This window comes from Trachurus japonicus, chromosome 15 (assembly GCF_045865225.1).
Source record: "Trachurus japonicus isolate A0001 chromosome 15, Traja_1.0".
NCBI classification, from domain to species: Eukaryota; Metazoa; Chordata; class Actinopteri; order Carangiformes; family Carangidae; genus Trachurus; species Trachurus japonicus.
Genome location: NC_140921.1, coordinates 10,113,821 through 10,140,356, shown reverse-complemented (window position 1 = coordinate 10,140,356; position 26,536 = coordinate 10,113,821). Strand labels below are relative to the sequence as shown.

Genomic DNA, 26,536 nt, shown 5'->3' with positions numbered 1-26,536 from the left:
CAAAGGACAGACGATGCTGGACATTTTGGTTTAGCGTCTGTTTGCGTTGAGAGATCTGTTTTCTCTCTCTTCCTTCTCTGCCTTTTTTGAGATTTGTTTGGTTTCATTGAATGCTGTTGCTATGACGATGACATTCATTGCGGCGCTTTGAAGGGGCCATCATAATTTTCTCTGCTGGACTTCAGACTACCGCTGAAAATACCGTTTGTGTGACGCCGAGCGCTCGCCGTTTGATGTTGATTTGTAAAAGAAGAAACAAGACGAGGTGTGTTAGGGAGAGGTTGTTTATAGAAGATGGAAAAAGACAAGACAATGTGAAAGTGAAGATGATGTGGGGACCAGAGAGAGAAAGAGAAAGAGAGAGAGAGAGGGATGGAAAAGCAACACTTTCTTCTCTCTAAGACGAAATCCGTCTGAAGATAATGACACTGTAGGATCGGTCGTTTCTCAGGCCTCAAATCATTCAGCCCGAGGGAAAGTGGAGAATTACATGAGGGGGGGGGGGGGTGTTTTATCACGGGGAGAAATGCAATCTGCATGACTGCCACCAAAGTGATTGTTTTCCATTTCATTCCTTTTCTCCATTTCCGGCCCGTAAAAGGGCAGCCGGACATTAAATTCACCCTGTTATTATCGGCGCACTGAGGATTCAGAGTTGATGGATGAGCTGTTTCTGGGCAGCAAGTTGAGTTTTTACATTTCAGCCTCAGTTGGGTTTGATTTAACGAACCGAGGCGTCGTTTCCCAGTTAATCAGATTGAGACAATTGTTCAATTACGACGTTATTTAACAGATTTATCATCTGTAGGTTCAGATCTCAGTCAGAACCTGCTTTCCCAGCACTTCTTCCTCTCCACCCTGTGGTGTCTTGAAATAGAGATGAAGAAAGGAGCAGAGCAGGTTCATATTCTGCTCATGCTCGTCCTTCCTGATGCCTCCAAGTGATAACAGACTTTGATATCTTAAAATGTGTGCCAGTGGATCCAGAGCAGGTCGTGACCCGGGTGTAAGCTTCATGTATCACACAACCACGGCGTAAGGGTTTGATGTTTCATCTGCGAGGGGAGTTTTCCGCTTGACAATGACAGACCTGCTGTCATCTACCCAGCACCTCCGGTTTCTATTGAAGTGCTCCGTCAACATCGCAGAGGGGTGATGATTACTCCAGACCCGGTAAATCGCTAAAATGTCTTTTCTCATCTTCCTCCGTCTCCCCCTCTCCCTCCCTCCCTTCCTCCCTCCCTCCCTCCACATCAGAGATAAATAGACAGATAAGGCTTTTGGTGTTTTGCATGCCAGCTTTGGCAGCATGTTAATCACAATCCTGCATATTGATTCAGTCATGCAGGGCCAGACGAATGACTTTATTATGAATTCTCAATTAAGTTTTACCCCCCTGCTCTTCATCATGCGAAGGGATTAGTGTGGTGTTTTGATGTTTAGTTGGCTGTTTTCCCCAACCAGACTCTTGAGGAGGGAAACTTTTCTCCATTATAGCGAAAAAAAAAAAAAAAAAGTTTTGATTGATTGCTGTGAAGTTGCAGAACTTTTCCCAAATAGCAAAAGAAATCCAGCTCTTACCGTGGCCCAGATCTGGCTCATATACAGCATGACAGGGATGATGCTACATCCACATCTGGACCAAATCTGGCACATGTAGAAAAAGCATCTTCCAGCTGTCAGTCAATAGCTGTTTATATGTACAAGTACATAGCCCAGACCTAGTCTTATTGAATCATATCTGTTTTACTGCTTAATATAATTTGCCTCCATGTGGACAACACACTAAATAGACACAAACACCAGGTGCTTATGTACATGTACAGTACCAACCCCTACCTGCATTAGCTGACCTGTGTCCGACCCCTCCGCCAGCCAGGTGGTTGCCCCAGGCTACGGTTTGAGCATGTTAACCTCTGTTCACCAGAGCCACAGTCCCTCCATGTCCACTCGTCCCTGCACCGCTGCTGTCGTCCTCTTTCTGTCCTCTTTGTCACTCATTGGCTTTGGCACTTCATTGTTTTCCCTTTCCTTCCCTTTAAAAAGGCCAGAAGGTTATAAACTGCTGTTAAGATTTTTCCCATGATGCTGCTGTGATGCAGACGAGCTGTGGATATAGATTTCACCGTGTCGGTCTTATCGTTTCCGTTGCCCTCTCTTTTATTTCTCTCTCTTGTCAGTGCGGCTACATGATCCACAGTGATTTATTAAGGATTGTGTGTATGTGTGTATGTGTGTATGTGTGTGCGTGTGTGTTTGTGTGTGTGTGCGTGCGCGCATGCTGCAGGATGTTAGGCATTGCTCTTCAAAGAGTGTGTGTACAGGTCGGTTTTCTGTTTCTATGTCCGGAAAATGAAGTAATGTGTGTGTGCGCATTTATGACTCCCCGCTGCCAAATGTCTGGCATGCCTTTTGTGTCAGATTTCATTCCTGTCTTCCAGATAATAAAGTGTGCGTGTGCATGTGCGTGTGCGTGTGCGTGTGCGTGTGTGTGTGTGAAAGAGGGTGAGACAGAAAGCAGAAAACACACATACAGTACACTCACACAGAGGTTCAACCCAGAACAGGAACTCTGTGTTTAGGTTCTTTCACACCTAAACACACATATGAGGACTTTCTCTGTGTGTTTGTGTTTTTGTGTGGGCATTAGTGTGTGTGTGTGTGTGTGTGTGTGTGTGTGTGTGTGTGTGTGTGTGTGTGTGTGTGTGTGTGTGTGTGTGTGTGTGTGTGTGTGTGTGTGTGTGTGTGTGTGTGTGTGTGTGTGTGTGTGTGTGTGTGTGTGTTGACTGTGTGACAAGAATGGCCGGTCAGCTATGCTTCCGCAGAGGAAGAGATACATTTCACCTCGTCTGACAACATCAAAGAGCTGAAAACACTCGGACAACATTTCTGTCACACCCAGAACAAATCCCTGACCCCAGAACTATCCGTCCCCGGGACTAAGATTAGACCCTGGAGCGTCAGAGAGAGAGAGATGGAGTGACTGATGATCGGAGGAAAGATAAAGATGGAGATGCGTTAAATCCCAGAGGCTGAGTCTGAAAAGCAGTTTTTGTCTTCTTATCATTCCCTTTATGTGAAGCCTTTTTTAAATGTCATTCACAACAGATATTCACAGCCTTTAAGTCACACACTTTCGCAGAATAATGCTTCTGTTGATTTACCAAACTGACAAGAACAAAATATTGAATGAAACACTAAATATTGTGAATCTGTGAATAGGAAATCTTTACTTCATTAACTCATTGAGTGCCAACCACGTAATTTCTCGTTTTTCGTTCCCATGCGTTGAGTGCCAAAAACGAAATTTTTCGTTTTTTGCTTTTTTTTTAAATTATGAAAATAGACACTTTAATACACATTATATGTAAATTTGGGGACTCTACGACGAGGAGAACTGAAATAGATGACGATCAAAGTCACATGACAGCTCATGATCTGGAAGTTTTTATCATAACTCAGCTTCTGCAAACGGAGTTCTGCATGCAGATGCAGTGCAGCTGCTCCGCAGCTGCTCTGCTCTCACCCGCGAGGCTGCAGCAGCTGGGAGCTGAACCAGGAAGCTCTCAGCCCACTGTCCCGCCCGGTCTTCATCTGGAGCAACACCGTGTCCTCCCCAAAGTCCTCCCGCGGTAAAATCTGATGGTCTCTGGGTCAAAGCAGACCGGCACCACCGACCCGTACCACAGACGGACCGCGACCACCGGCGGGACCGGTGTTCGCGAGCCGCTGTGGCCGGCAGAGCCTCACGTTCCGCGGCGAGAGGCTGTGACACGGCACGGTGCGTCTGTGTTATTGCTGTTTAGTGGCGCCCCCCCCGCCCCCGATGGTGGTTTTGTGAATAGAACAACAATTGTTGTGTATATTTATCTTATACGAGCCCTTTGATCCAGAAATGCGAGTGTGAGAAGAGCGACAGACACAAACAGCGCACCTTTCATAAAAGACGCTCTATCTCCTTTTCTAGAAAAAAAGGAGGGATTTTGGTGAAACCCAGCCATGTTTAGCTTGATTTTTCTCAGGAACGGAGGCACGTAGAAACAAACGGTTTGTGGCCATTTGAAGGATAAAGTTAAACCTTTCAAATGAGCTACAGTATGTGTTGGTGGCAATAATATAGAATACACTATGGCTCTAAAATAAAAAGTCAAATATGGTCTAATTTGCCGGTACACTTGACTAAAACTTTGGAAAGGAGCGCGGCACTCAATGAGTTAAAATTAAACAGATGCCCATACACATCCTGACTAATTAACACCTATGCTTTTAGATAAATCAATATTAATCCATTTAGAGAAAAGAAAGGCCTCGAGAATTTATTCTCTGTCTTTGTGCTTTTGCATCATTTTATATATTGACTGATGAACCCAACCAGCAGCTGTCAGCACACGGGAAGGAGAGGAGGACAGACAGAGATGTGACTGTTTATCTTCTCTGACTGTTCACTCTGGGCCCTGAACCTCAGGGTTGTTGCACTGGCAGCTGTATAAATCCATCTATGTACACACAACCGTATAAGGACACAGGTCACAAGGTCACTTGTTTGGATCCATTGGCCATATGTGGACATCTGCTTATATTTTACACTATATTAGACATACAGATCGAACTCATGTTGTATCTGTACTGCATTAGTGTTATACATGGTGACTATCTGCACTTGGAGGTGTTTTTACATTAAACTACTTCCATGGTATGAAATATTTAGAAGTAAAAACAAGTAAATGATAAAATAAAATTAAAAAAAATCTGTAGATTCTTGCAGGAAGAGTAAAATCCATAAAGAAAAAATCTCATATTCAGTCACTTTAAATGTTGCCCTCATGGGTTTAAAGTGCAGCGATCAATAGATGTAATTAAATAAAGCTGACGTTACCGACACGGGCGACCCGCTATGATTTTTTAATAAAAAGTTAATGTATTCATCGCTGTGATAGAAAACCAGTATATTGGTCCAACTTCACCTCACGCTTCGTCAGTCAATGCGGTGAGGAAATGAATTTCTGTTTCTCACCAGGGTTTTTTCACAGGTCCACTCAGCCTGAACTGAACCCGGTCTAAATTATAGGATACCTAATCTCATCAAAACCTTGAAGGGTCTCTTTTATAGGTCGCATGTGCAAGGAGTAGATCTGAGTATGTTCATGTTTTACTTAAAAACCCTGAGGTTTTTGACATAAATGGCGGCATAGCTAAAGAATGAAGTCCATTGCGGACCACATTGAATCAGTAACATTGTATTAATGCATATAGGCTTCTTGTAATTGATGAAATTGTAGATTTTGTAATTAAAAGAAGATTAGAAAAACAGAATAATTGCAGTTTTAGGAAAAGGAAACATTTAAAGAAGAAGAAATTCGTTCCTCGGCATCTCTCCACCTTTCTCCTCGTCTGTATTTCTGAATGTCCTCTTGTCCTGGCCCCCGGGCATATGTAGGCTATAGCCATTTAAGACGAACTGGCAGCAGAGCCAGCATGGAAGTGCCTTGGAAACCGAGCCACGCTGACCACATGTTGCCGTGGCAACAATCCGACCCCTCTCTCTTCTCATTCTCGCTAACAGTGCAAAGTGGGACTGAGAACTGGCAAGCGCTTTAACAAACTGAACTCATGTTAACTCATTGAGTGCCGCGCTCCTTTCCAAAGTTTTAGTCAAGTGTACCGGCAAATTAGACCATATTTGACTTTTTATTTTAGAGCCATAGTGTATTCTATATTATTGCCACCAACACATACTGTAGCTCATTTGAAAGGTTTAATTTTATCCTTCAAATGGCCACAAACCGTTTGTTTCTACGTGCCTCCGTTCCTGAGAAAAGTCAAGCTAAACATGGCTGGGTTTCACCAAAATCCCTCCTTTTTTTCTAGAAAAGGAGATAGAGCGTCTTTTATGAAAGCTGCGCTGTTTGTGCCTGTCGCTCTTCTGACACTCGCATTTCTGGATCAAAGGGCTCGTATAAGATAAATATACACAACAATTGTTGTTCTATTCACAAAACCACCATCGGGGGCGGGGGGGGGCGCCACTAAACAACAATAACACAGACGCACCGTGCCGTGTCACAGCCTCTCGCCGCGGAACGTGAGGCTCTGTCGGCCACAGCGGCTCGCGAACACCGGTCCCGCCGGTGGTCGCGGTCCGTCTGTGGTACGGGTCGGTGGTGCCGGTCTGCTTTGGTCCAGAGACCATCAGATTTTACCGCGGGAGGACTTTGGGGAGGACACGGTGTTGCTCCAGATGAAGACCGGGCGGGACAGTGGGCTGAGAGCTTCCTGGTTCAGCTCCCAGCTGCTGGAGCCTCGCGGGTGAGAGCAGAGCAGCAGCGGCGCAGCTGCTGCATCCACATGCAGACCTCCGTTTGCAGAAGCCGAGTTATGATAAAAACTTCCAGATCATGAGCTGTCATGTGACTTTGATCGTCATCTATTTCAGTTCTCCTCGTCGTAGAGTCCCCATATTTACATATAATGTGTATTAAAGTGTCTATTTTCATAATTTAAAAAAAAAGCAAAAAACGAAAAATTTCGTTTTTGGCACTCAACGCATGGGAACGAAAAACGAGAAATTACGTGGTTGGCACTCAATGAGTTAAGTCTTTGAATTGGATGGTGAGGCTTTTCTTCTTGAGCGTTTTTCTCTGTGATGGTTTCGTCTTTATTATTCGTCTTATCTATTTGTTCAGTGATCAGGGTTTCGTCAGGTTTCTCAAAAGTTAATTCCTGCAATTTCATACCCGTTTAACCTTGAATGAGGCCAAGACAAAAAAATATTTAATCATTTTGAATAACTCCTTGCAACCTGTTATTTCAATTTTCAGTTCTTTGAATTAAGCCTTGTGAAACATTTAAAGGCTACCTCAGGAAAACAGAAGGAAAGAATAAGGTTTAAAAACGTTGAGAGCAAGCAATGTAAGAAAAAAGCGGAAAGTAGAAGGACAAAAGTGAAGGGAGACAAAAGAACAAGATGTTTTCATCATGGCGATATATTTTAATTGACTTGGTTTATTGAGGTTTACACACTCAGGTCAGCCAGTATTAAAGTGCTTGCAAGTGTAATGTTGAGGTGCCAAAAAAGCTATTTGAATCGACAAAGAGAGAGAGAGAGAGAGAAAGAAATGAGTGTGTGTTTGTGTGTGTATGAGAGAGTGAGAGAGAGTAAGAGGGGGTAGAGGGAGGAGAAAGTGAAAGAGTTATTGTCATTGAATCACGCCAATAAAGCACAAAACAGAGCTGGTGAAGAGAGGAGGTGAATAGGACTCTTCACTTCATGCCAGTGAAAAATTCATTTGAAAACTGGAGGGGAAGTGGGATGGATTTGGAGTTTGCGTGTAAGTGGCAGGAAGAGAGGCCGGCGCTGCCAACTGGAATAGTGTGCCACTGCTAAACTTAAATCAGCCAACAAGAGGAGGAAGAGGAGGGAGGAAGAGGAGGGAGTGATTGAAAGAGGGGAAGGGGAGTGGGGGGGCGAAGTGAGCTACTGAATCTGTAGATTGAGAGGAAATGTCAATGGGAGGAAAGAAAGCAAAAAGGAGAGTTTTTTTATTTTTTTTACTTTCTCCCCTCACAAGTTTGTAAAGGAAAATGGCAAAGAGCAAGCAGCCGGTAAAAAAAAAAAAGACAGTGAGGGTTATTGTATGGTTTCCAGGCCTGTGAATAGCTCTGCCATTTGCTTTTTTCCCCCTGCTCTCCTTTGTGTGGTCAGACTCAGCACCGGTGACCAGCACATAGGCCACAGCCACGTCCTGCTGCTGACACGGAGCTGGCTGCTGCGCCGATGTAGAGGGGTGGGGAAATCTTCAGCACTTGATCAGATAGAGAGAGTTGTTTCTCTGTGTTGGAGACTTGAATATAAAACGTTATTTTCAACTGTCATTTCTAAAAAGCGCATAACAGTTGACGAGTTAGATCTTAACATGCTCTATTATGGCACTTGTTTTCATTGTATGCTCATCCGATCTACCAGAAATTCTACATATTCTTATTTGTTTGGTATGGCTTATATCTTCAAATCATTAAGTGCTGTATTCCTGTTAGCAATGCATTAAAAAAAAACACAATGTATTTAAAATTAGCGAATATAATCATAGTCATACAGTTTATCTACAGTTCATTCACATAAAATCCCAAGTCTGTTAGAGGCAAAAGGTTGGAAATACCTGGTTTAATTATCAACAGTGTATTTCATTTAAAAGCTTATTTAATGATCCATTGGTTAAAATCTCCATCTAGTAGATGATAGATAGATCTCGGAACAAAATCGGGTAAATAAATCTAAATATTTCTCTTTCAAATGTAGTAGAGTAGCAGCATAACGTAGCTCAATCATGAATATCCTGTCAAATTGTACCAAGTTAAGGCATGAGTGCTACTGTATTGACCCAATTGGATTAGTTAGATTAACAGCAGATCAATGTCATGAAGAACAAACACGATAATAAATTATTTTGCATCAAAGATCAAGAACCTTATTCACCTTTGCTCCTTCACATCGTCTTTGTTCAGGATGAATTTGCCTCAGGAAGCAGTAGTATACATACATGTATACTGGTCGTTTTCCAGTTCACAGAGTCCAGTTCATGTACTTGTCGTGATCTATATCAGAGTAATCTGTTATTTTCTAAGGCTGGTTTCACCAGGTGCCCTCCATTACATCTACACTGCATAAAACCGACCTTTCCTTCCTCTCACACACATGTGCTCATGTACAGTAAATACACTGTTTCACACAGTCGCACAAAGTGGTTGATTGAGCGTGAAGCCAAGGAAAGAGTGGGGGGGTGGGAAGGAAAGTAGCAAAGGCTAGAAAATGCACAAATATAACTACAAACACATGCACACGCATATGGTGGTGCAATGAGGGGGAAAAGAATCAAAGAAAGGTTCAAGAGGAAAATGGTTTCTTGACATTTAAATGGATTCAGCCCTCTGAAAGAAGGAGACGCAATAAGCAATGACTTGAGTGAGTAAATGAAAGGAGGTGTAATGGACGAATCCCTCTGTACCTATTCAGCTAAGATTGAATTAGTTTCACCTTTTTATCCCCTAACAACCTACATATACACTGACTCAAAGGCTCTCAGCAATGAAACACCTGTAACAGCTGCTTCTGTCTGGAAAAAAAACTGTAATTATCGTTGTGAAAGCGAATCCACTTTATCGCCTGGAAGTTACATCCTGTACGTTTACATGTTCTTTAACATGTTCACCTGCTTCTTCCCACCATCCGAAGACATGTAGTTAGGTTAACTGGCAACCTGAAATCATCCGTTGATGTGAATATGAGTGTGTGAGATTGTGTGTCTCTATGTGTCGGCTCTATATCAGCAGAGGTGGCTCCAACGCTCACACATGACCGTGCACGGATAAGCAGTATAGCTGATGGATGGACAGTATATATAATGGAAACTCTGCATTCAGTGTGCCATTTATCTGCAGAGCCAGTGTTTGCATTTACAGATCTGATCATGATTATGTGTGACGGCCACGCTCATCGTCAGTGTGTCTTATCTGCCTGCAGGAAGAAGTCTCTTTAGAGAGACGACGGTGACAGGAGGAAGGTCCAGGAGGATTTTGATTGATCCATGTTGGAAGGAGCTAGTGTACTATAACACTAAATGGAAAATGTCTTCTTATTAAGCTCAATTATCAGACTCGAATACTTAAGTCTTAATTCTTTTAAACTGCAAACTAACAAAACATTGTTTTGACTGTAGACAAATGACTGCGGAAAGCATTGCAACTGCATCTAATGCTTTTTTGTGAACACTAATAGAAAGAAATCTGTAAATGTTTCTTGTTATGGTTGCCTGAGATAAAATCATCCGACACGCTCTGGCTGTTTAGAGAGAAGAGTTAGAGATCTGAGCCCGGCCGTATAAGGAGGAGGTTATTAACTGATGTAAGGGGGAGTGAGAGTGTTTGCATCAGACATGCCAAACCACAAAACCTAAACTTGAACGTCTTCCATGAGTGAATCTCCCCCGAAGCTCCACGTCATACTGACGTCACTCGGGGAGATGGGGAGAGAAGAACAAAAAGGACGCATGAGAGACGTGCAGAAGAAGCTCGTTGTCTCCCGCTGGTGACAGGAAGTCACAGTTTTGTTAAAAAACAAGTATAAAAGGAGTATTTTGTTTTTGTTTAAATCCATTGCAACTCTCCATGGAGGACATTAAAACATTTGTCCGTGTTTTTTAAACGAAACTCAACAGACAAATAAAAGGTTTTATAATCATCTGGGATTTTTTTTATTGATCCTTGTTTTGCCAGCAAGCTTTTTTCAACATCTTGATTATCGTTTCATCTTAGTTTTGACGTCTGACAGTTGCAATTTTCTTGCAATTGCAAAATGTTACCATGGTAAAAGACTATATGAAGCCGTCACCCCTCATGTTGGAGGTCTGATCTAGAATAAAAATAATGGAGCAGTTGTGAGACAGGAGTTGTTGTTGGGGTTTTTTTCACTTCCACAGTTGTGGCTTGTGGCTCCAGAGGCTCTTCAGTCCACTTGACTGTGCGTCACTCTCCATCAGTGCCGATCTCAGTCATGCAGCTTAGATACAGTAGAGCACATACACAGCCTGGAAATGGTGGAGCACCACAGCTGGTCTGGCAGCATCAGCTGATTAGCAGTCATATCCTTACTGCCCTGTTTTACTGCCCCTCTCTCTCCCTCCCTCACTCCCTCTCTCTCTCTCTCTATCTCTCTCTCTCTCTTATTGGTCTCATTATATATCAGTTGTTTTTGTACTTATAGAATATAATATATAAATATATATTAAAAATCACTTTGTACTGCAGCCTCACCATCTGTCACTCCTTGTCCCCTTCTTCAGGGACCTATGAATATTTTTTTTTACACTAATTGCAATTATAAGCAGCAGTGTGTGTGCGTGTTTCGGTGTGTGTTGGTGTTTTGGTGTGTCAGTGTGTGTGTCCAGTCAGTGCTTGTAAATTGCTGAGCTCAGCAATTTCTTACTTAATCCTGACTGGAATAACTAAAGACTCAATATTAATTAGACTCTCTCCCTCTCCCTCTTTCGCTCCCTCCCTCCTTCTCTCTCTCTCTCTCTCTCTGACCATCCTGACCTTTGAGAGCAGCAATAGCCAAAGAATCCACGAAATAAACCAACTCATTAACTGCACAGCAGTTGGCTGTCCTTTAATTTATTATCTTCTGAATAAACTGCGTGAACCTATTGTTAGCGTCCGAGCTAACGGGTAATAAGTGGGAGTGAACGAGCCGAGTGACTGTGCAGCGAGCTCAGGGAGCTGTTTCTCCTCCTCCATCTCCATCTCATCATTAAATGAAGTGATGTACAACCCTGACAAACGCACGCCATAGGGAAGTAAATGGCCCGGCCGGCGGGCCTACAGAGAAAAAGAAAGAAGCCTGGTAGCCTACTGTGAGTCACGAGCACTGAGGTTGTCACTGTGATAGCCGTTAGCTCGCCAGCTAAGTCAATAGGTCATCAACTCGCTGCGAGTGGCAGTGCTCGCTACGCCACCACTTTTTAGCTGATTCACTTCACTGTTTCAGACTCACATGTTCTCACACACACACACACACACACATGTACACACACAAACACACACATATACAGTACATACAGTGTTATTATTACGCATACATTTACTCTCATACATGTGGTTTCAGTTATATTTATAAGGACATTTCCTGTGTGAAGCTGCATTTTTGTGTGTGTGTGTTTGTGTGTGTGAGGGAGTCCCCAGGATTTTCCAAACTCCTTATTAGGTTAACAGATACTGCAGATAGGAATGGAGGGGAAACGAGATAGTTGGACATAATTTAGAGAGACAGAGAGAAGATAGTGAAACTCTCTCTGATGATAGGACATAGTTTAGACGACACAGAGGAGGGTCTGTCGCGCACGCACACACATATATATATATACAGTACACACTACTTAGGCAAAAATGGAGAGTGGCTGCTTCTGTTTATGGCTTTGTCAACTGTTTTGCATAGTGCTGTCCAATAAAAACCACTATTACCATAAACATTATTTTTACAGCTCTGTTCACTATCCGACTGATAAAATGACTGTGAGCTGGGAAAACAAGCAGAATGGCTGTCACTGCGGTTTCTCACCGTCCGACCTCCTGGCTGAGCTCAGAAAGCTGTAAAAGCTTCTCAAACCAAACAGAAACAAAAAGATTATTGAGCTTCACTTTGCGTCCAGGTACTGTAGAGTCGTCGCAGTACAGTCAGCTGGCTCCTGGAGGCCGCGCTGTCAAACCTTGATTTATTTTTCCTCCCGAGCGTTTTGAGAGTTTAACCGTAACTGGATTTTAATTCATGGTTTTCGTTCATGCAGAAGGAGTTTTCTTCCTCTCTGTTTCCATTATTTTAAAGACGTTATGTCTAAGTTGTAAACATAAGCATTAACAGCCAGTCTAGAAGAAATACTGTGAGTTCACCATCAAACTCCAACAGCAGCTCCTTTACATCTTTTCTGCTGCAGAGGTTAAGTTCACTAAGCAGCTAGAAGCTCTCTCAGCCCAAAACATCCATATGTGATCAACAACAGAGCATTTTATTTAGTTGTGTTGTTATTTTTTGTCTGATGAAGCTGTTGCAAAGTTTCATCGCTGGTGCATTCAAGGGAACTCATTAAAGTGTTGACTGTGTGAGCTTATATTTAGTAGCTCAGGCATATTTTTTAATATTATCTTGCAAACAACTTCTTTTAAATACAAATGCAAACTGCACCTGCTATATTAAATACATTTATATCCCATATGCAGCGCTCTGCCTGAGGCATTTCACCTATTGTCTGAGAAAAAGTGCCAACAATAACTGACTTTCATATGCAGATGTGACACATATCTTGTATTTTAATATGGAGACCTGTAATGTCTCTGTTTTGTCTGTCTTTTCCTTCCCATGAAGCAGTGGGTGTAAAATCTGAATCATGCAGACAGAGAATGGCGACAATTTTCCTCATATAAAAATACCATAGATTCATAACCAGAGAGACTCATAGACAAACTGTGAAGCCTGTCGTCCATGTGGGACCAACAGCAGCCCTGTCGTATGTGCGTGTGTGTCTGTGAGTGTGTGTGTAACCTTTTGTGTTTCCATTAGCCTCCATAAAGTCAGGATTATGTGTATTACTGAGCAGAGTGGAGCTTATTAGAGGAGGCCTGGCTGACGCTGACGGCCTATTGTTGTGGTTTCCCACTGTGGCCAACATCATTATCAGCTTTGTCTTATAAAACCACTGCATGTAAACAGCACTCACCCACACACACACACACACACACACACACACACACACACACACACTCTCTCTCTATCTCTCCTAGTGCTCTCTGTGTGAAGCTGTGTCACACATAAACATTTACAAATCCTTGCTAATAAAATCAACACTTCATCACTGTTACGTTTATGTTTGCACCAACTCATGCGCATACTCTGGTCCTCTGTATGTTATAAAGTGTAAGCTGACATAACACAGTTACACAGTTACACACATATATTCCCATGCTGACGTTCAAGCACACACCATGTACATACTGTATGTGCGCACACACACATACGAACTTGCACACTTCTTTTGTTTAGTCTGTGACCGAAGTCCACCCACCAGCAATCTGTTCTACACAAACAAAGCAGTTCACAGTCTCAAAGGCCAGTTGCACACACACACACACACACACACACACACACACACACACACACGGAACTCCCACTCCTCCAAACTCACATTTAAACAGTTTGGACAAAAGATATGAAGACAAACATGCGCACAAACACGCACAAAAACATGTTCGTATGTTGACAGGAAACTCACTCTAACTTCAGAACAACACAGCGACACACACAGCTACACACACACACACACACACAGCAATAAAGATAAAACACAGGTTTGTTCCATCACTGTGATGATAATCAGACTTGGTTGTCCACTACCCTCCTTCCTCTGCTCATCCGCACACACAGACACACACACATGCACGCACGCACACACACACCAACCAGCTGAGCGGCAGCATTTTTCCTCCCCAAACTTAAAATAAAGCGGCAGTTCCCAAACTCAAATTTTCCAATCCAAATACGTCGCTAAGGCAGGTTGCTGAGGAGAGGGGAGTGACCGGCACTGCTGCTTGTGTTTTACAACTTCCTGTGTATGTTCCTGTGTGTGTGTCTGTGTGTGCATGTGTGTGGCCATGCAACAGAACGACTCTATGGGTAACCACACAACTGTCAACTCAACTCTGATTTCCCAGCTGGATACGACATAGAGTACAGTGTGTGCATAAAAACCTCAACAGTGCACGTTTAAATAGAAAATAAAATAAATAATTAGAACAAGAACTGAAAGGCGGCATCTAAAAAGTGCTTTTACTTTGAAGTTCTTCTATCACAGTTGCAGAGGCAGACAGTTGAATCATATGAAACACTGCAGTATGTGTCAGAAAACAAAACAAAGAGATGAAAATATAAACCCCACATATACAGTATACTGTTTATCTGTTCTTCTGATATGTATTCAGAAACAGCAGGATTTCAAATATGTGTTATTTGTCTCATAACGTAGCTTAACATCTCATCAATTTCAAATTCAACTTATTTCATGAAAATATCATCTTGAATGTCAGGTAAAATATCAGGAGAAGGATATTTGATTATCATACAGTATGGATATGAATCTTGAAAGAGCTTTCTGGTCATACAGCTGATATTTATCTGCTGTAGAGATTTACTTTTTTTTTTAAGGGCACATTTCATACAAATTTGCTTAATCTCTAGCACAGAGCTGCTGGATGTTGGTGTTGCCGAATATCTTTCCACATCCTGCATGTTAATGTTCCCCCTATGAGCATAGACAATTTACTGTGCGGTATTATGATGGAACAACGGGTATGTGGATAATTTTGATTTGTATCGGCCAAATCACGTCTATACTTAAAAAAAAAGTAGTCGCTCGCCGCACGATGGCAAATATTCACGGCCTAAATTGCAAAAGCAACAAAGCCAGAAACCTGCAAAAATCATTCATTTAGCAGTGTGGAAAATCATGACAACAGACAAACTTGATCAGCAAAAAGGAAAACTGAACATGAGCAGACAGTGAAATTGTTTTGGCACAATCGGATCACACGCTGGTTTGTAGTTTATGAACCTCTCCTTCTGTTTTTGCATAATCGATTTTCTGTTTATTCCATTATCTCCTCTCCTCCTCCTGTCTGATTGTAGGCAGGTCTCCTGTATTAAAACTCGCTGTGAAATGTTTTATAAACCCTGTCAGAGGCCAAGGGTTTTGTAAGTGTTGCAAGAAATCCTGTTTGTGAAAGACAACACAACACAGAGAAGGAGAGGATGATTCAGGGGGAGGAAGAGAGGAGATGGCGTGTGATGGAGGAGTGATGGAGAGGAGATCTGTCACAGCTGCTCAGATGCTCAGACTTGTTTTTTATGCTTTTTAGCAAAGTCAGATGGAGGACATCGCTGTGGAAACACAGATGTACACACATTGTGGTCCCTGAAGTAATGTGTGCGTGTGTGTGTTGTCTGTGCATGTGTGTGTGCGTGTATTTTGAATTCCCGGAGTTGAAATTCCTTTAGTGTGTTTGCGTGGGGGTGTGATAGCATGCTAGTGTGATACATTTGTGAATGCTGTCGTGCAAGTGTGATACCACCTCTGTCTGTGTGAGTGTGTGCTGTGGTATTTCTGTCCTTGTGAGGACCAGTGTAACTTTCGAGCTGTGAAAGTGTGAACATTTTTGCAAAGTGGGGATATTTTGGGTTGATTTCTGTCAAAGCGTTCTTTGAAGTTATTCTGCTAGAAATGGAATATAATATTCATAATTATGTTTTGTTTGTGTATAATGACCTATTAATGTCTTTGTTTTCATTATATTAACTCATAATATCTATGTAGAGAGCAGGTCTTCTTCCACAGAGGTTTAAATGGCAGGTTTAGGTTTAGTTTAGGTTTAGTAAATGGACAAATGAATACAACATGTCTGTTCAGAGTCATCTTAAGTAAAGGAACACAAGCTCACACATGTGTAAAGAGTGTAAATTTCACATTCAATGTGCCGACATCACATGTTTCGAAGCACATTTCCTACTGCTATATTTTTACCAGACCATCACATGTCACACGCACGCACACACACACACACATGCACGCACGCACAAATACATCATCACACTGTCCTCAGTGTGTGAATGTTTGGTAGATTAACATGTGATTGAACACAGACACAAAAAGAGCCGGCGCTCACTGCAAACAATGTAGACTACTGTGTAATGTCAAAGCCCTACACATATCATTACATACTATACATTCACACACACACACATACATGTATACTGACACTTACTGTGTGTGTACAGTATGTGAACCCTTCTCTCTCTCCCAAACACACTCTCTTGTCAGCGCACACACATACACATACACACACACCCATCATCGGTCTGGAAACAATCTTCTCCACCCCTGTTGGTTACCCAAACATTGCGTTACCACGGCAACGGGACAACGCACTGTACGGCCAGCATGTTTGTCATGTCATATGTGCGTGTTGGCGTGTTTCAGCGAGTGTATATGTGTGAAAAGAGAGAGAGGGTTCAGATCAAGATGATAAATCCAGTTCATTGTGAATGGATTACATCTGCATCGATGCGCTGGAACAGATTGACTGTGAGAATATGTGTCCAAGAGTGTGTGTGTGTGTGTGTGTTTTTCCAGCGAGTTGGTCATCTGTGGGCTTTGCCAGCTTCAACAGAGGAGTCACCATTCCCGAACTTGGGAAAACAGTTCACCAATCTCCTCTGCACGAATGATTCATTACCATTTTATGCATATATGGAGGCTAAATCACTGTTTTTATTCTTTCCACACAGAGAAGTTTCCTATGATTTAATGTCATCACTGGTCCAGATGTCCTACAATGACTCTGATGAATTAGGTTAATGATACAAAAACATTCATTCTGCTGCTGATTTGACAGAAACATTTGTTGTTTTTTTTAAGTGGAAACCAAAGCCAAGGCCGTTCTCACATGAGACAAGCTTTGCTTTGGGTGCTTCCGTGATTTATGTTCATTCAGACGTCGTCTGTGCTCTCAGTCCTGTGCAAATCTGCCATGTAAAAAAAAGCTTTTAAAGTGAAAGTCCTGCCAAGACGGGTTATCTGGAAATATTAGTCTCATGAATCAGTGATTTGGTGTTAACAAGGCTCAGATGGTTTTACTGCATTATTTCCTGCTTTCCTGAGTCATGGAGGCTGCAGTGGGTTTTTAATGAAAGCCTTGATATTGCAGTGTGGGTGCAAAGTGGAGAACTGCATGTAGCTGCACAGCAGGAGGACCCACTTAAGAGACGGAGCCAATCAGCAAACTGGTTATACAGACAAATGAAAATCACAAACAGGAAGGGGAAAAACAAAGTTAGTGCTGTTTTTTTTTAACTTACAAAAACTCTCTGTGAACTTCTCGTACAACTGGTAAAAAAAAAAAAAAAAACTTGGATGAATGGAAATAATATTATCAGCGTTCAGATCCCCAGTGGGAAATGAAACTTTGCCGTTGCCCTGAGCACTTCCACTCCATCATCTTGGGAGAACTACCTTGCTGAAGGGCTCCACCCGGAGGCAGGGGAGGGTTTTTTACTCCATCACTCCTCTAGCAGTAACTGACAGTCTGTTGGTCTTGAGCTCCTCCAGGCCAGAAGGTGAAAACTATTCTCCATCTGCTGTTATGGGACAGTGATAAATGCGCTAATCCCTGTAGCGTAATGAGTTACTCCCAGATATTTGCCTCAATGTGTGTGTGTGTGTGTGTGTGTGTGTGTGTCAGCGTTTGCGTTTCACATTTTAATGGATTAACCTCTACTGTGTTTGTATTATGCAGCTGATAGATTAACCTGCAATGCTCCTGTGTATAATTAGATGATTAGCAGGCTGCTATATGTCTTCTGTCATAAAAGGGGCAGGCTGTGCACACCGAGCCGGTCTGTGGTTCAACAAAAAAAGAATAATAATAATAAAGTCGATTTACTCACGTGCTGTATTCAGACATATGTTTGCAGTACTTATTTGTCCTTCCTTCTACACAACTTCATTTTAGAGGGAGGCATTGTATTTCTAATTAACTAATTAGTTTAATTTGGCAGCTGCTCTAATGAGATGAGATAAGTCATATTGTGACTTGTTTAATATGGGGTCATTCTGCACAAGTGGGTATGTTTAAACTTAAAGCACATTAGGCTAATTGTACTTTTGTCAATGAAGCACAATTTTTAATGCTAGACTTTAACAGTGACAATAAAATCTACGTATAGATTTGTATGAATTATTTTTGCTTTTTTCATCACATTATGTTCATTCAGACTTGTGACCTACATGAGTATCAGATCACATTTTATCACGAATAAACCATTCAATTTCAAAACTATTGGACTTTTCATAGTTTGGTGTTTCTGCTTTTATTTTTGGAAAAATCGAAAGAATTCTACTTCCACCAGAGCCGTGCTCTTTTTACTCTTCCAATTGCCTGTAATTTAAGAGAGTGTGGATGTGACTATGATGCTGCTAAAGTGATGCTGGCCAGCGATTCAGCACAGGTTGCAGGTCTGTGATCAGAGATAACGATGTGGGTTTCCTCTCTCAGCTGTCTCTGTTACTGTTATTGCCTGTAGTGGATTTGGATCAGATCAGCAGGATGGAGGTTTTGTTCCAGACTGGAAACACAAGATAAACACACATATGCCCACAGGCACACACAAATACATACAGTATATACACAAAAACACACAAACACCAAGTTGTGCCTCCTCAACCATACGTAGCACTTGCACCTGAAACAAGGAGACACAAAGATGACATCATGTCCCCATAAGGTCACTGTGTGGACAGATTAGGTCACACACACCCAGTATAAACCACATCCTGCTCCATAGCCCTGTGACCTCAGTTATTAGCTTTCCTGCCAAATAGCCTATGACTGAGGCCAATTGCCACAATAAACACACACTTTCACACATGCACACAGACACACACACTTTCTTTCTTCGCACTCACTCTCCTCAGTCTTACAGAGGGATTTCCAGTTCAGAGACAGTGCTCAATCTGACATCTAAAGATGGATAATGATGCAAGAACATAGATTATCTGTATATGTGAGAGATGAGACTTTGACTCAGGCGGTGGTGGTTGCACAGGTTGTTGTTCTTCGCACGTCAAAAAGAAAAGCCTCAGTAGAGTATACTGTAGGTGATGTGGCGTTTACTGTCTGTCCTCATTCAGTTTCTCTGGGTTTATATCACAAGTCGGAGCTGGTTGGAGAGGTGTCGTCACTGTGTCTCATTGATGGTGATAGTTGAAGGTGAAGGTGTTAATTGCAGCAGCAGACGTTTCCTTTGGTTAAAAATATACACTTCTCTTTCTCAGACATCTTTCCTGCTCACTCTGTCTGTTCATTGCATCTGGTCTGGAATTATTTCTTCTTATTCCTCTTCTTCTTCATCTTCTTCTTCCTCCTTTAATGTGTCATACTTGTCTATGTGCTGATCTGTTCAACTTCAAACACTGAAATCTGTTCATTTTCAATTCAGCCATTAGTTTTTAAAACAACCATACAGAACCTCATTCATTCTGGATATTATAACATCTATTATAACATTTGACTTGAATTGGCTGAATTGATGGTGAATTATTCTGGTTTCCCGCAAGACATTCTGTAGAAGTAAATGAATTACACCCATTTAGACTTTAGCAGATATTTTGTCTTGTAAAAGCAAAGCAATTTGTACTAAATACTAAAATTTCAAACCTGCTGCCGGATCCAAAAGCTTTATCGATCGTACGAGACAAATTCATCAGCATTTGTCAAAATGATTAATAGAGTTGATAAACTCTCCAGCCTCTGCCATTTAGAGTTTGGCTTTCACTTTTTTTTTTTTTGCCCCATATGTCAGGCTGCAGCAGGAGATTGAACTGAGCCTTGATCAGAACCACCGGCCGGCAGAGAGCACAGTTTATCAGATCAGTCTCTTCAGACTGATGTGAGCTGTTCAGATAACATCACAGTTTAATCTGACATCAGATGTCAGGTTTAAATGAGTTGGATTGTTGATGGTGGTGAAGGGAAAACAGGCTCTTATTGAGTTACACTGAGTTTCTCCTTGTTACCTGATCGCTGGATGTATTGAAATAAAATAAAAAATTGCTCCTAGAAACTTGAGCTTCAGACGCTTGTGTGGAAACCGAATGCTGCTCTTTTCTGTTTTCTCTCAGTTTTCCGGTTTCCGATCTGTCCTTTTCTTGCTTTTCTGACTTCTTTTCTTTTCTTCTTCCTCCTCTTTTCCTTCCTCCCCCTTCCCCTCTTCCTCAGTAAAACCGTCAAGGTGAAAGTAATCGACGATGAGGAGTACGAGAAGAACAAAACCTTCTACATAGAGATCGGAGAGCCTCGCCTGATGGAGAGCAACGACACCAAAGGTCAGAGAGGGGGGGTGAGACTCATGACCCTGTGAACGGTGACCCCTTGACCCCCAGAGTGTCCGCCATTTTGCAAAGGCTGCATGTTCTCATGTTCTCAGCACACGGAGACACACAGGAGGAGATTTCTTTGTGTCCTCCCTGTGAGAGTGAACATGCAGCAGGTTGTGGATCACCTCATCTCACCACATCCAACATTTGTGTGTGTGCACGTGTTTGGATTTTATGTTGTTTTATTTATTTCTGTGTGTACATACCTTGCCATGCTGTTTGTTTTTACCATGCATGCATTCACCACCTCCCTCTATATGTGTGTGTGCGTGTGTGTCCCATACAGGCAGACCATAACCCTTAGGATCTTAGACCGGGAGGAGTACAATAAGCAGTCCTCCTTCTACGTTCTGCTTGATTCCCCCCAATGGAGACGCAGCGGGAAGGAACGGACAGGTGTGACAGCCAATCGGCACTGAGAACGCACTTTATGAGCTTTCAGCTGATCCTGAATCAACAGGCCCAATCAGGAGCTAAACTCCAGTAGCTTGCTTTTTCTCCATCACTGATACAACACAACATTTTTGTGCTGAATACTGATCTGCTTCAAATAAACCATGAAAGGTGGTGAAATAAAACTAAACAGTAGTTTAACATAAGTTTAAATAATGCATGTGTTCTTGCTGCAGCTTACAAAGTTTAGTAAATGAAGTCTTCACTTTGATTTTCTTCCAATCTGGATCTTATTTCTTACTAATTGAAAAAGCTGTAGTCTGTAAATGACATACAATACTTTATAATGCAGTAATTCAAGAATACCTCCCACTGAAAGGGCAAAAAATAGACATGACTGGGTAGATGATGTGTTTATATCAAATCATATTCTTTCTTTTTTTTGGAAAATCTAATATAATAGGGCAGAGAGGAGAGCACTTTTCAGTTGTCAAGGGAAAAAAAGCACTTTACAACTGGCAACACTACAAGAAATAAAAATCATCTTTCTGAAGTGACAAAGCGCAGAGCTGCTCTCTAATCGCTCATTTTTAAACAGGCCTGTTGATTTGGGATTCAGGTTGAACACACTCCGGGGGCAACTCCGCTGCTCCTTTCTGTCCCTCTCAGGTTTTTCCCCTTCGTTTTTTTTCTTTCTTTTCTCCTTTCCCTCCTCTGCTTCTCCTCAGACGTCTGGACACAGAACTCAGTGGGAATCACACCTGTCCTCTCTGCTCCTTTCTTCTCTTCTCCTCCTCCTCTGGCCTGTTCTCTCTTTTCCTCCGCCATGCAGCCAAGAGCTTTTAATGCCTTCAGATCTGTTCATTGCAGGTGTTTCAAAATGTCGCTTCAAAGTGTTCACAAACAGCTGGGTTGTGGATTATTGGCAGAAAAAAAAACACATTCAGTATAGAGATAATTCCCAAGAGTCTCTTCAGAGTGGGAATGCCTACAATATGAATGATATTCATTGATGGCATTCAAGAATTAATATATAGTAAAACCACAGCACAAACACATTTTTAGATGAATAGCGTAAAGAAAAACACTGTCCCCATCATATAAAGTTGTGTTGTTACAGAGGATGTTGAGAATATTGTGGGTTTTATACAACATTATCAACACTTGCATTTGCCTGGAATATTATATTCAAGTTGGGACAGCAACAACAAAAACTGCATCATCACAACAACGACACTGCTGCTGTTCTTTTCAGCTCATGAAATGTTGATGTTTAGGAGACCAGTTCTGGTGTCCGTCTGTCCTTGTAGAGAAGAAATTAAATCATCAGTGGTTCGGAACAAACACACCTTGAATATGTATCTCTACTGGCTTCTTCGGGATAGAAGAATAAAACTTTTAGGGTTTTGGTTATCATAGAAAATAAGATAAAACATATAAAAAACTCTAATTTCAACCACATATAAACCTTTCCTCTTCAGAGAGAGAGAGCATAAAACCCACCTGTTTTTATAACTGCAACAACATTATGTAACGCATTATTATCAAGTAATTGCACAAGCTGGTGCAGTTAAGACAGTCATTGAAATGCTCTCCATTGTCTCCTTCCATTACTGTGTGTTGTAAGTTGCAAAACACCGTGATGTGGGTGATCGTTATTAAAAGCTGCTGCAGTGCTCTCACTGGAGTGTTTGTGTGTGTGGTTTCAGGTGTGGGTGTGTTTGTGTGTGTCCTCCCTCAGTCACACACACACACACACACTGCATCTGTGCATCTGTTTTCCACTGTGTTTTTATCCATTATCTCATTTGAGCCACTCATCTCCCTCCTTTTTCTATTACGAACTGTAATGTAATATAGAGACGTAAAACCCTGGACTTTCCACTTGTTACTCATTGCCTTTCGAGCACACAACAAAATGCGCATTTAACACAAAAGCACAATGTTTTTATATTAACTTCCAGGCAAACAGCAGTTTATGTAAATAAAAAATAACGCTAATTACCCACAAATGAAATGCATGTTGATGTGAGGACGAATCAGCTCACCACTCTGTTCTCAGGTTGCCATCTAAATAGGTGTTTTATGTCTGTAAACTCACTTTACCTCTGGTGGATATGCTCATTAAAAGTAGCTCTATCTCTATCACACACACACACAGACACACAAACACACACATGCACAGACACAGACACACTCTGCGCAGTTTTAATGCCAGTGTGTGTTTACCAGGCATCAGCAGCACTGTTTATAGTGATGAGGGGATCAAAGAGGAGGGCTGGATATCACATTATCACAGTCAAGCGATCAAACACACCTCGGGGACACACACATACACACACATACACACACGGGCACACACGAGCACAGTGTAAGGGCTACACTGTGTGTTTAATGAGTGTGTTTCATGAGCTGATCTGGTGCTTCTCTCTGTGCTAAATTAGCCCTGCACTGATCTTATTCGGCCTCAGCACAAGACACTGTGTGTGTGTCTGAGTAAATGGGTGTCCATGCATGCAGTGTGTGTGCACGTTTGTGTGTGTATTTGTGTTTGAGATAGATCCTAACCCTCGTCCAGAGTTATATATTGATATCAGTTTACCTAAGTAGTCAAAGGAAACATTAGATAGCTGAATTTCCAAGGTAACATACAGTATTTCAACAACAGTCAATTTGGAAGAATAATCTAGAGACGTTTCACTAGTAGCAGTTATTTTCACTTTTTTCAGTTTTTAATATCTAAATCTCTTAATCCCAAACAATTTCTGCCTTAAGAGGTTTGAGAAAGTAAAAACAGATCTGCTGAACAGATGTTTGGACATATAAAAGCAATATTGTATTAAATTATACACAAGAGGCATCAGCTCTGCTGTGAATGTTATTGTGTGCTTTATATACCAAAAGTGTATAAATCTGATCTATATGGTTCACAAACTCAATAGGTATTAAAATTATAATTTGAGAGTGTCCGTCTTGGACTATGAAAGAAAAATACTGTAAAAGTAGAAATACTATAATGTGCTGGGCTAAGAATACCGTTAAATACTAGCATTACAAAGTCTTTGCAGTCGACATAACATCACTCATTTGGACATATTTCACCTGCGTACAGTTTTATAAGCGTTGTACAATTGTACAAATTCATAATGAGTTTTCATGTCTCATTATCTCTAGCTCTGTATCAGTGTTTACTGATGCTGTGCCTCCAGTAAATGAACTTTTCTCACACTGGGCGCCCTGCAGAGAGACTGCAGAAAGTAGAATTGATTTCCTCATTTTGGCAAAATCCAGCATATTTCAAATGGGGGGTATTAAGCCTCCTGCCCCGGAGACAGCCGCTGAAAACCAACCAAAGGAGGCACGTTCACTCGCTCTAATGTTGATTAATGTGTGAATTGTGCCTGGAGATATTAATTCCAGAAAGCAGCTTTAGCATTCAGAGAGTGAGAGAACAGAGTCAGCGTTTCTTATTGGAATCCAGTAAGGTCCTGTTTCATCTTCAAACCAGGACTTCTGATATTAGTGAAGTGCCTCTGAGCCGGAGATAAAAGCCTGATGTTCTTCTCCCTTTATTTCTTTTTTTTTTTTTTTTGATTGTTTCATTTCGCAGTTTTTTGGCTGTAAACTGGGGAGGTTGACAGGATTAATGTACTAACTAAACATGCATCGGATCTGACTTTGATTTGATGCAGTGATATGAGGCGTCAGACGTTGTAGGACGAGGAAGCTGGAAATGAAACGAGTGTAGTTCAGTGAATAGTCTTGTAGCTATTTGACTTTAATGGCAACAGGAGAGACGTGAAAAGACTAACAAGGCTTTTCACTGGTGGCGGTGAATGCACAGTATCCTACAGACCACCCTGTGAAAACGTTGATAGGCGACATCTAGTGGCCGTAATGATGACGGGAGCAAAAGGAAATGTTTGGTGACGTAGGGCGTTTGGTTTGGGTGGATCAGCGCGTAAACAAAACACATAATAATAAATAATAATGCATTTTATTTGTAGGCGCTTTTCAAGACTCTCAATGTCGCCTTACAATAAAACAATTAAAATACAAATAATAAAACAATACAAATACAAAATGACAAAAGAAGACAATACAGCAACAATGAACGACTGTTTTATTTCCGTTGAGTTTGAGAAAGTTGTAAGAGAACCAGGTTTTGACATCTTGCAGACAGTCAAGGTGGGGTGGAGGAAGTGCAGAACCAGGTTTGCAGGAGAGATAGAGCTGGTTGTCATCTGCATAGCAATGAAAATTGAGATTCCAGAAGATATTCCTGAAGATATTGCCGAGGGGGAGTAGGTAGGATGATGAAATGGAGGGGTCCAAGGACAGAGCCCTGTGGCACACCACAAGGGACTGGGAAAGGTTGGGATTGGTAGTTCTTCAGCTGTACCAACTGTGTGCAACCAGAGAGGTAGGAGGTGAACCAGGAGAGAGTGGTGTGAGTTAGTCCAATGGAGATTAGGCGGTTAAGGAGGATGCTATGGGAGATTGTGTCGAAGGCTGCAGTGAGATCAAGGAGGATGAGTATGGTGAAACGCCCGGAATCTGCTGCCATGAGAAGGTCGTTGGTGATCTTTGCCAGAGCTGTTTCAGTTACTGTGATGAGGACGGAAACCAGATTGAAACTGTTCATAGAGGGTATTATGGGGTGAGATGATTATGGACTGTGCAGCAACCACTTTTTCCAGGATTTTGGACAGAAAGGGAAAGTTTGAAATTGGTCAGAAATTAAGGTCGTTGGGGTCCAAGCCAACATCACCAATCTTGTCAAAGTAGCCGCTTATGTTTGATTATATCCATGGGCATTTGACAAACTATCTATGTCATTATTTTGGTAACCATAAAATATAATTTGATTTTTTTTTTTTTTTTTTTTAAATACAGGCAACAATAAAACCTGTGTTTATTAAATCTTACCATTCCAGTTGGCTGCCTCACAGATAATCCAAAAACTAATCTAACCACAGAGCTGCTAAAAGTTCTCATTCATTCAGGAGAGGATGAAAAGGCTCGTGATTTACTTTTCCATTAACCTATTTCGTCCTCTTCTATTTCAGTCCGAGTTTTCCTTCATGGCCTAGAACGCCTTTCAACAGCCTCTGGAGAGCAGGTGTGAACATCCAGCTTTGGTTTGTTTGTGCAGGTGTAGCCCCGTATGTAGTATTTGCAGGTGGAGACAGATATTCAGTCATCTGACAGTGTTGTTAAGGATGCGTAGAGTAGATTTTATTTCTTCTTTTAGCAATAGAAAGGGGTCTCTGACTCCCTGTGAAGCTGTTTCGGCCGATTATATCTTTCAAAGAGAAGATTTGTGTGTCTTTTTTTTCTTTCCTGGAGGTAAAATGGGTTCACTGGGCACTTTAGAAGTTTTTTATTTTAGTTTTTTTTTTACAGAAGAGTTTGTGATGCTGTCGGTTTTTAAACTGTGCGGTCCAGAGCAGCCTGAGGACAGGAGGAGGCAGAGGAGGGTTCACTGCAGCCTGTGAACCCCCCGTCAGTCTTTTGAAAGTGCAGGAACAGCGCTGAGAGGGAAAGCAGCTAAAAACACACACGCCCCACAGAGGGTCGCGACCCCACGGCCTCAAACACGTGCAGTATCAAACACG

The 26,536-nt window shown here is 41.8% G+C and overlaps 1 protein-coding gene across 3 annotated transcripts in view; it reads left to right on the top strand.

Moving 5' to 3' along the window:
- slc8a1b (solute carrier family 8 member 1b) overlaps positions 1–26,536 on the top strand; it is a 138,161-nt gene that overhangs the window by 80,108 nt on the left and 31,517 nt on the right. For 2 of the 3 annotated variants that reach the window (XM_085799498.1, XM_085799499.1), the window contains exon 5: positions 20,812–20,921. In XM_085799498.1, the coding sequence (XP_085655624.1) occupies positions 20,812–20,921 (110 nt within the window). Of the gene's footprint in view, positions 1–20,367; positions 20,475–20,811; positions 20,922–26,536 lie in introns of all 3 variants that reach the window. The other variant, XM_085799500.1, reaches the window with a different exon arrangement.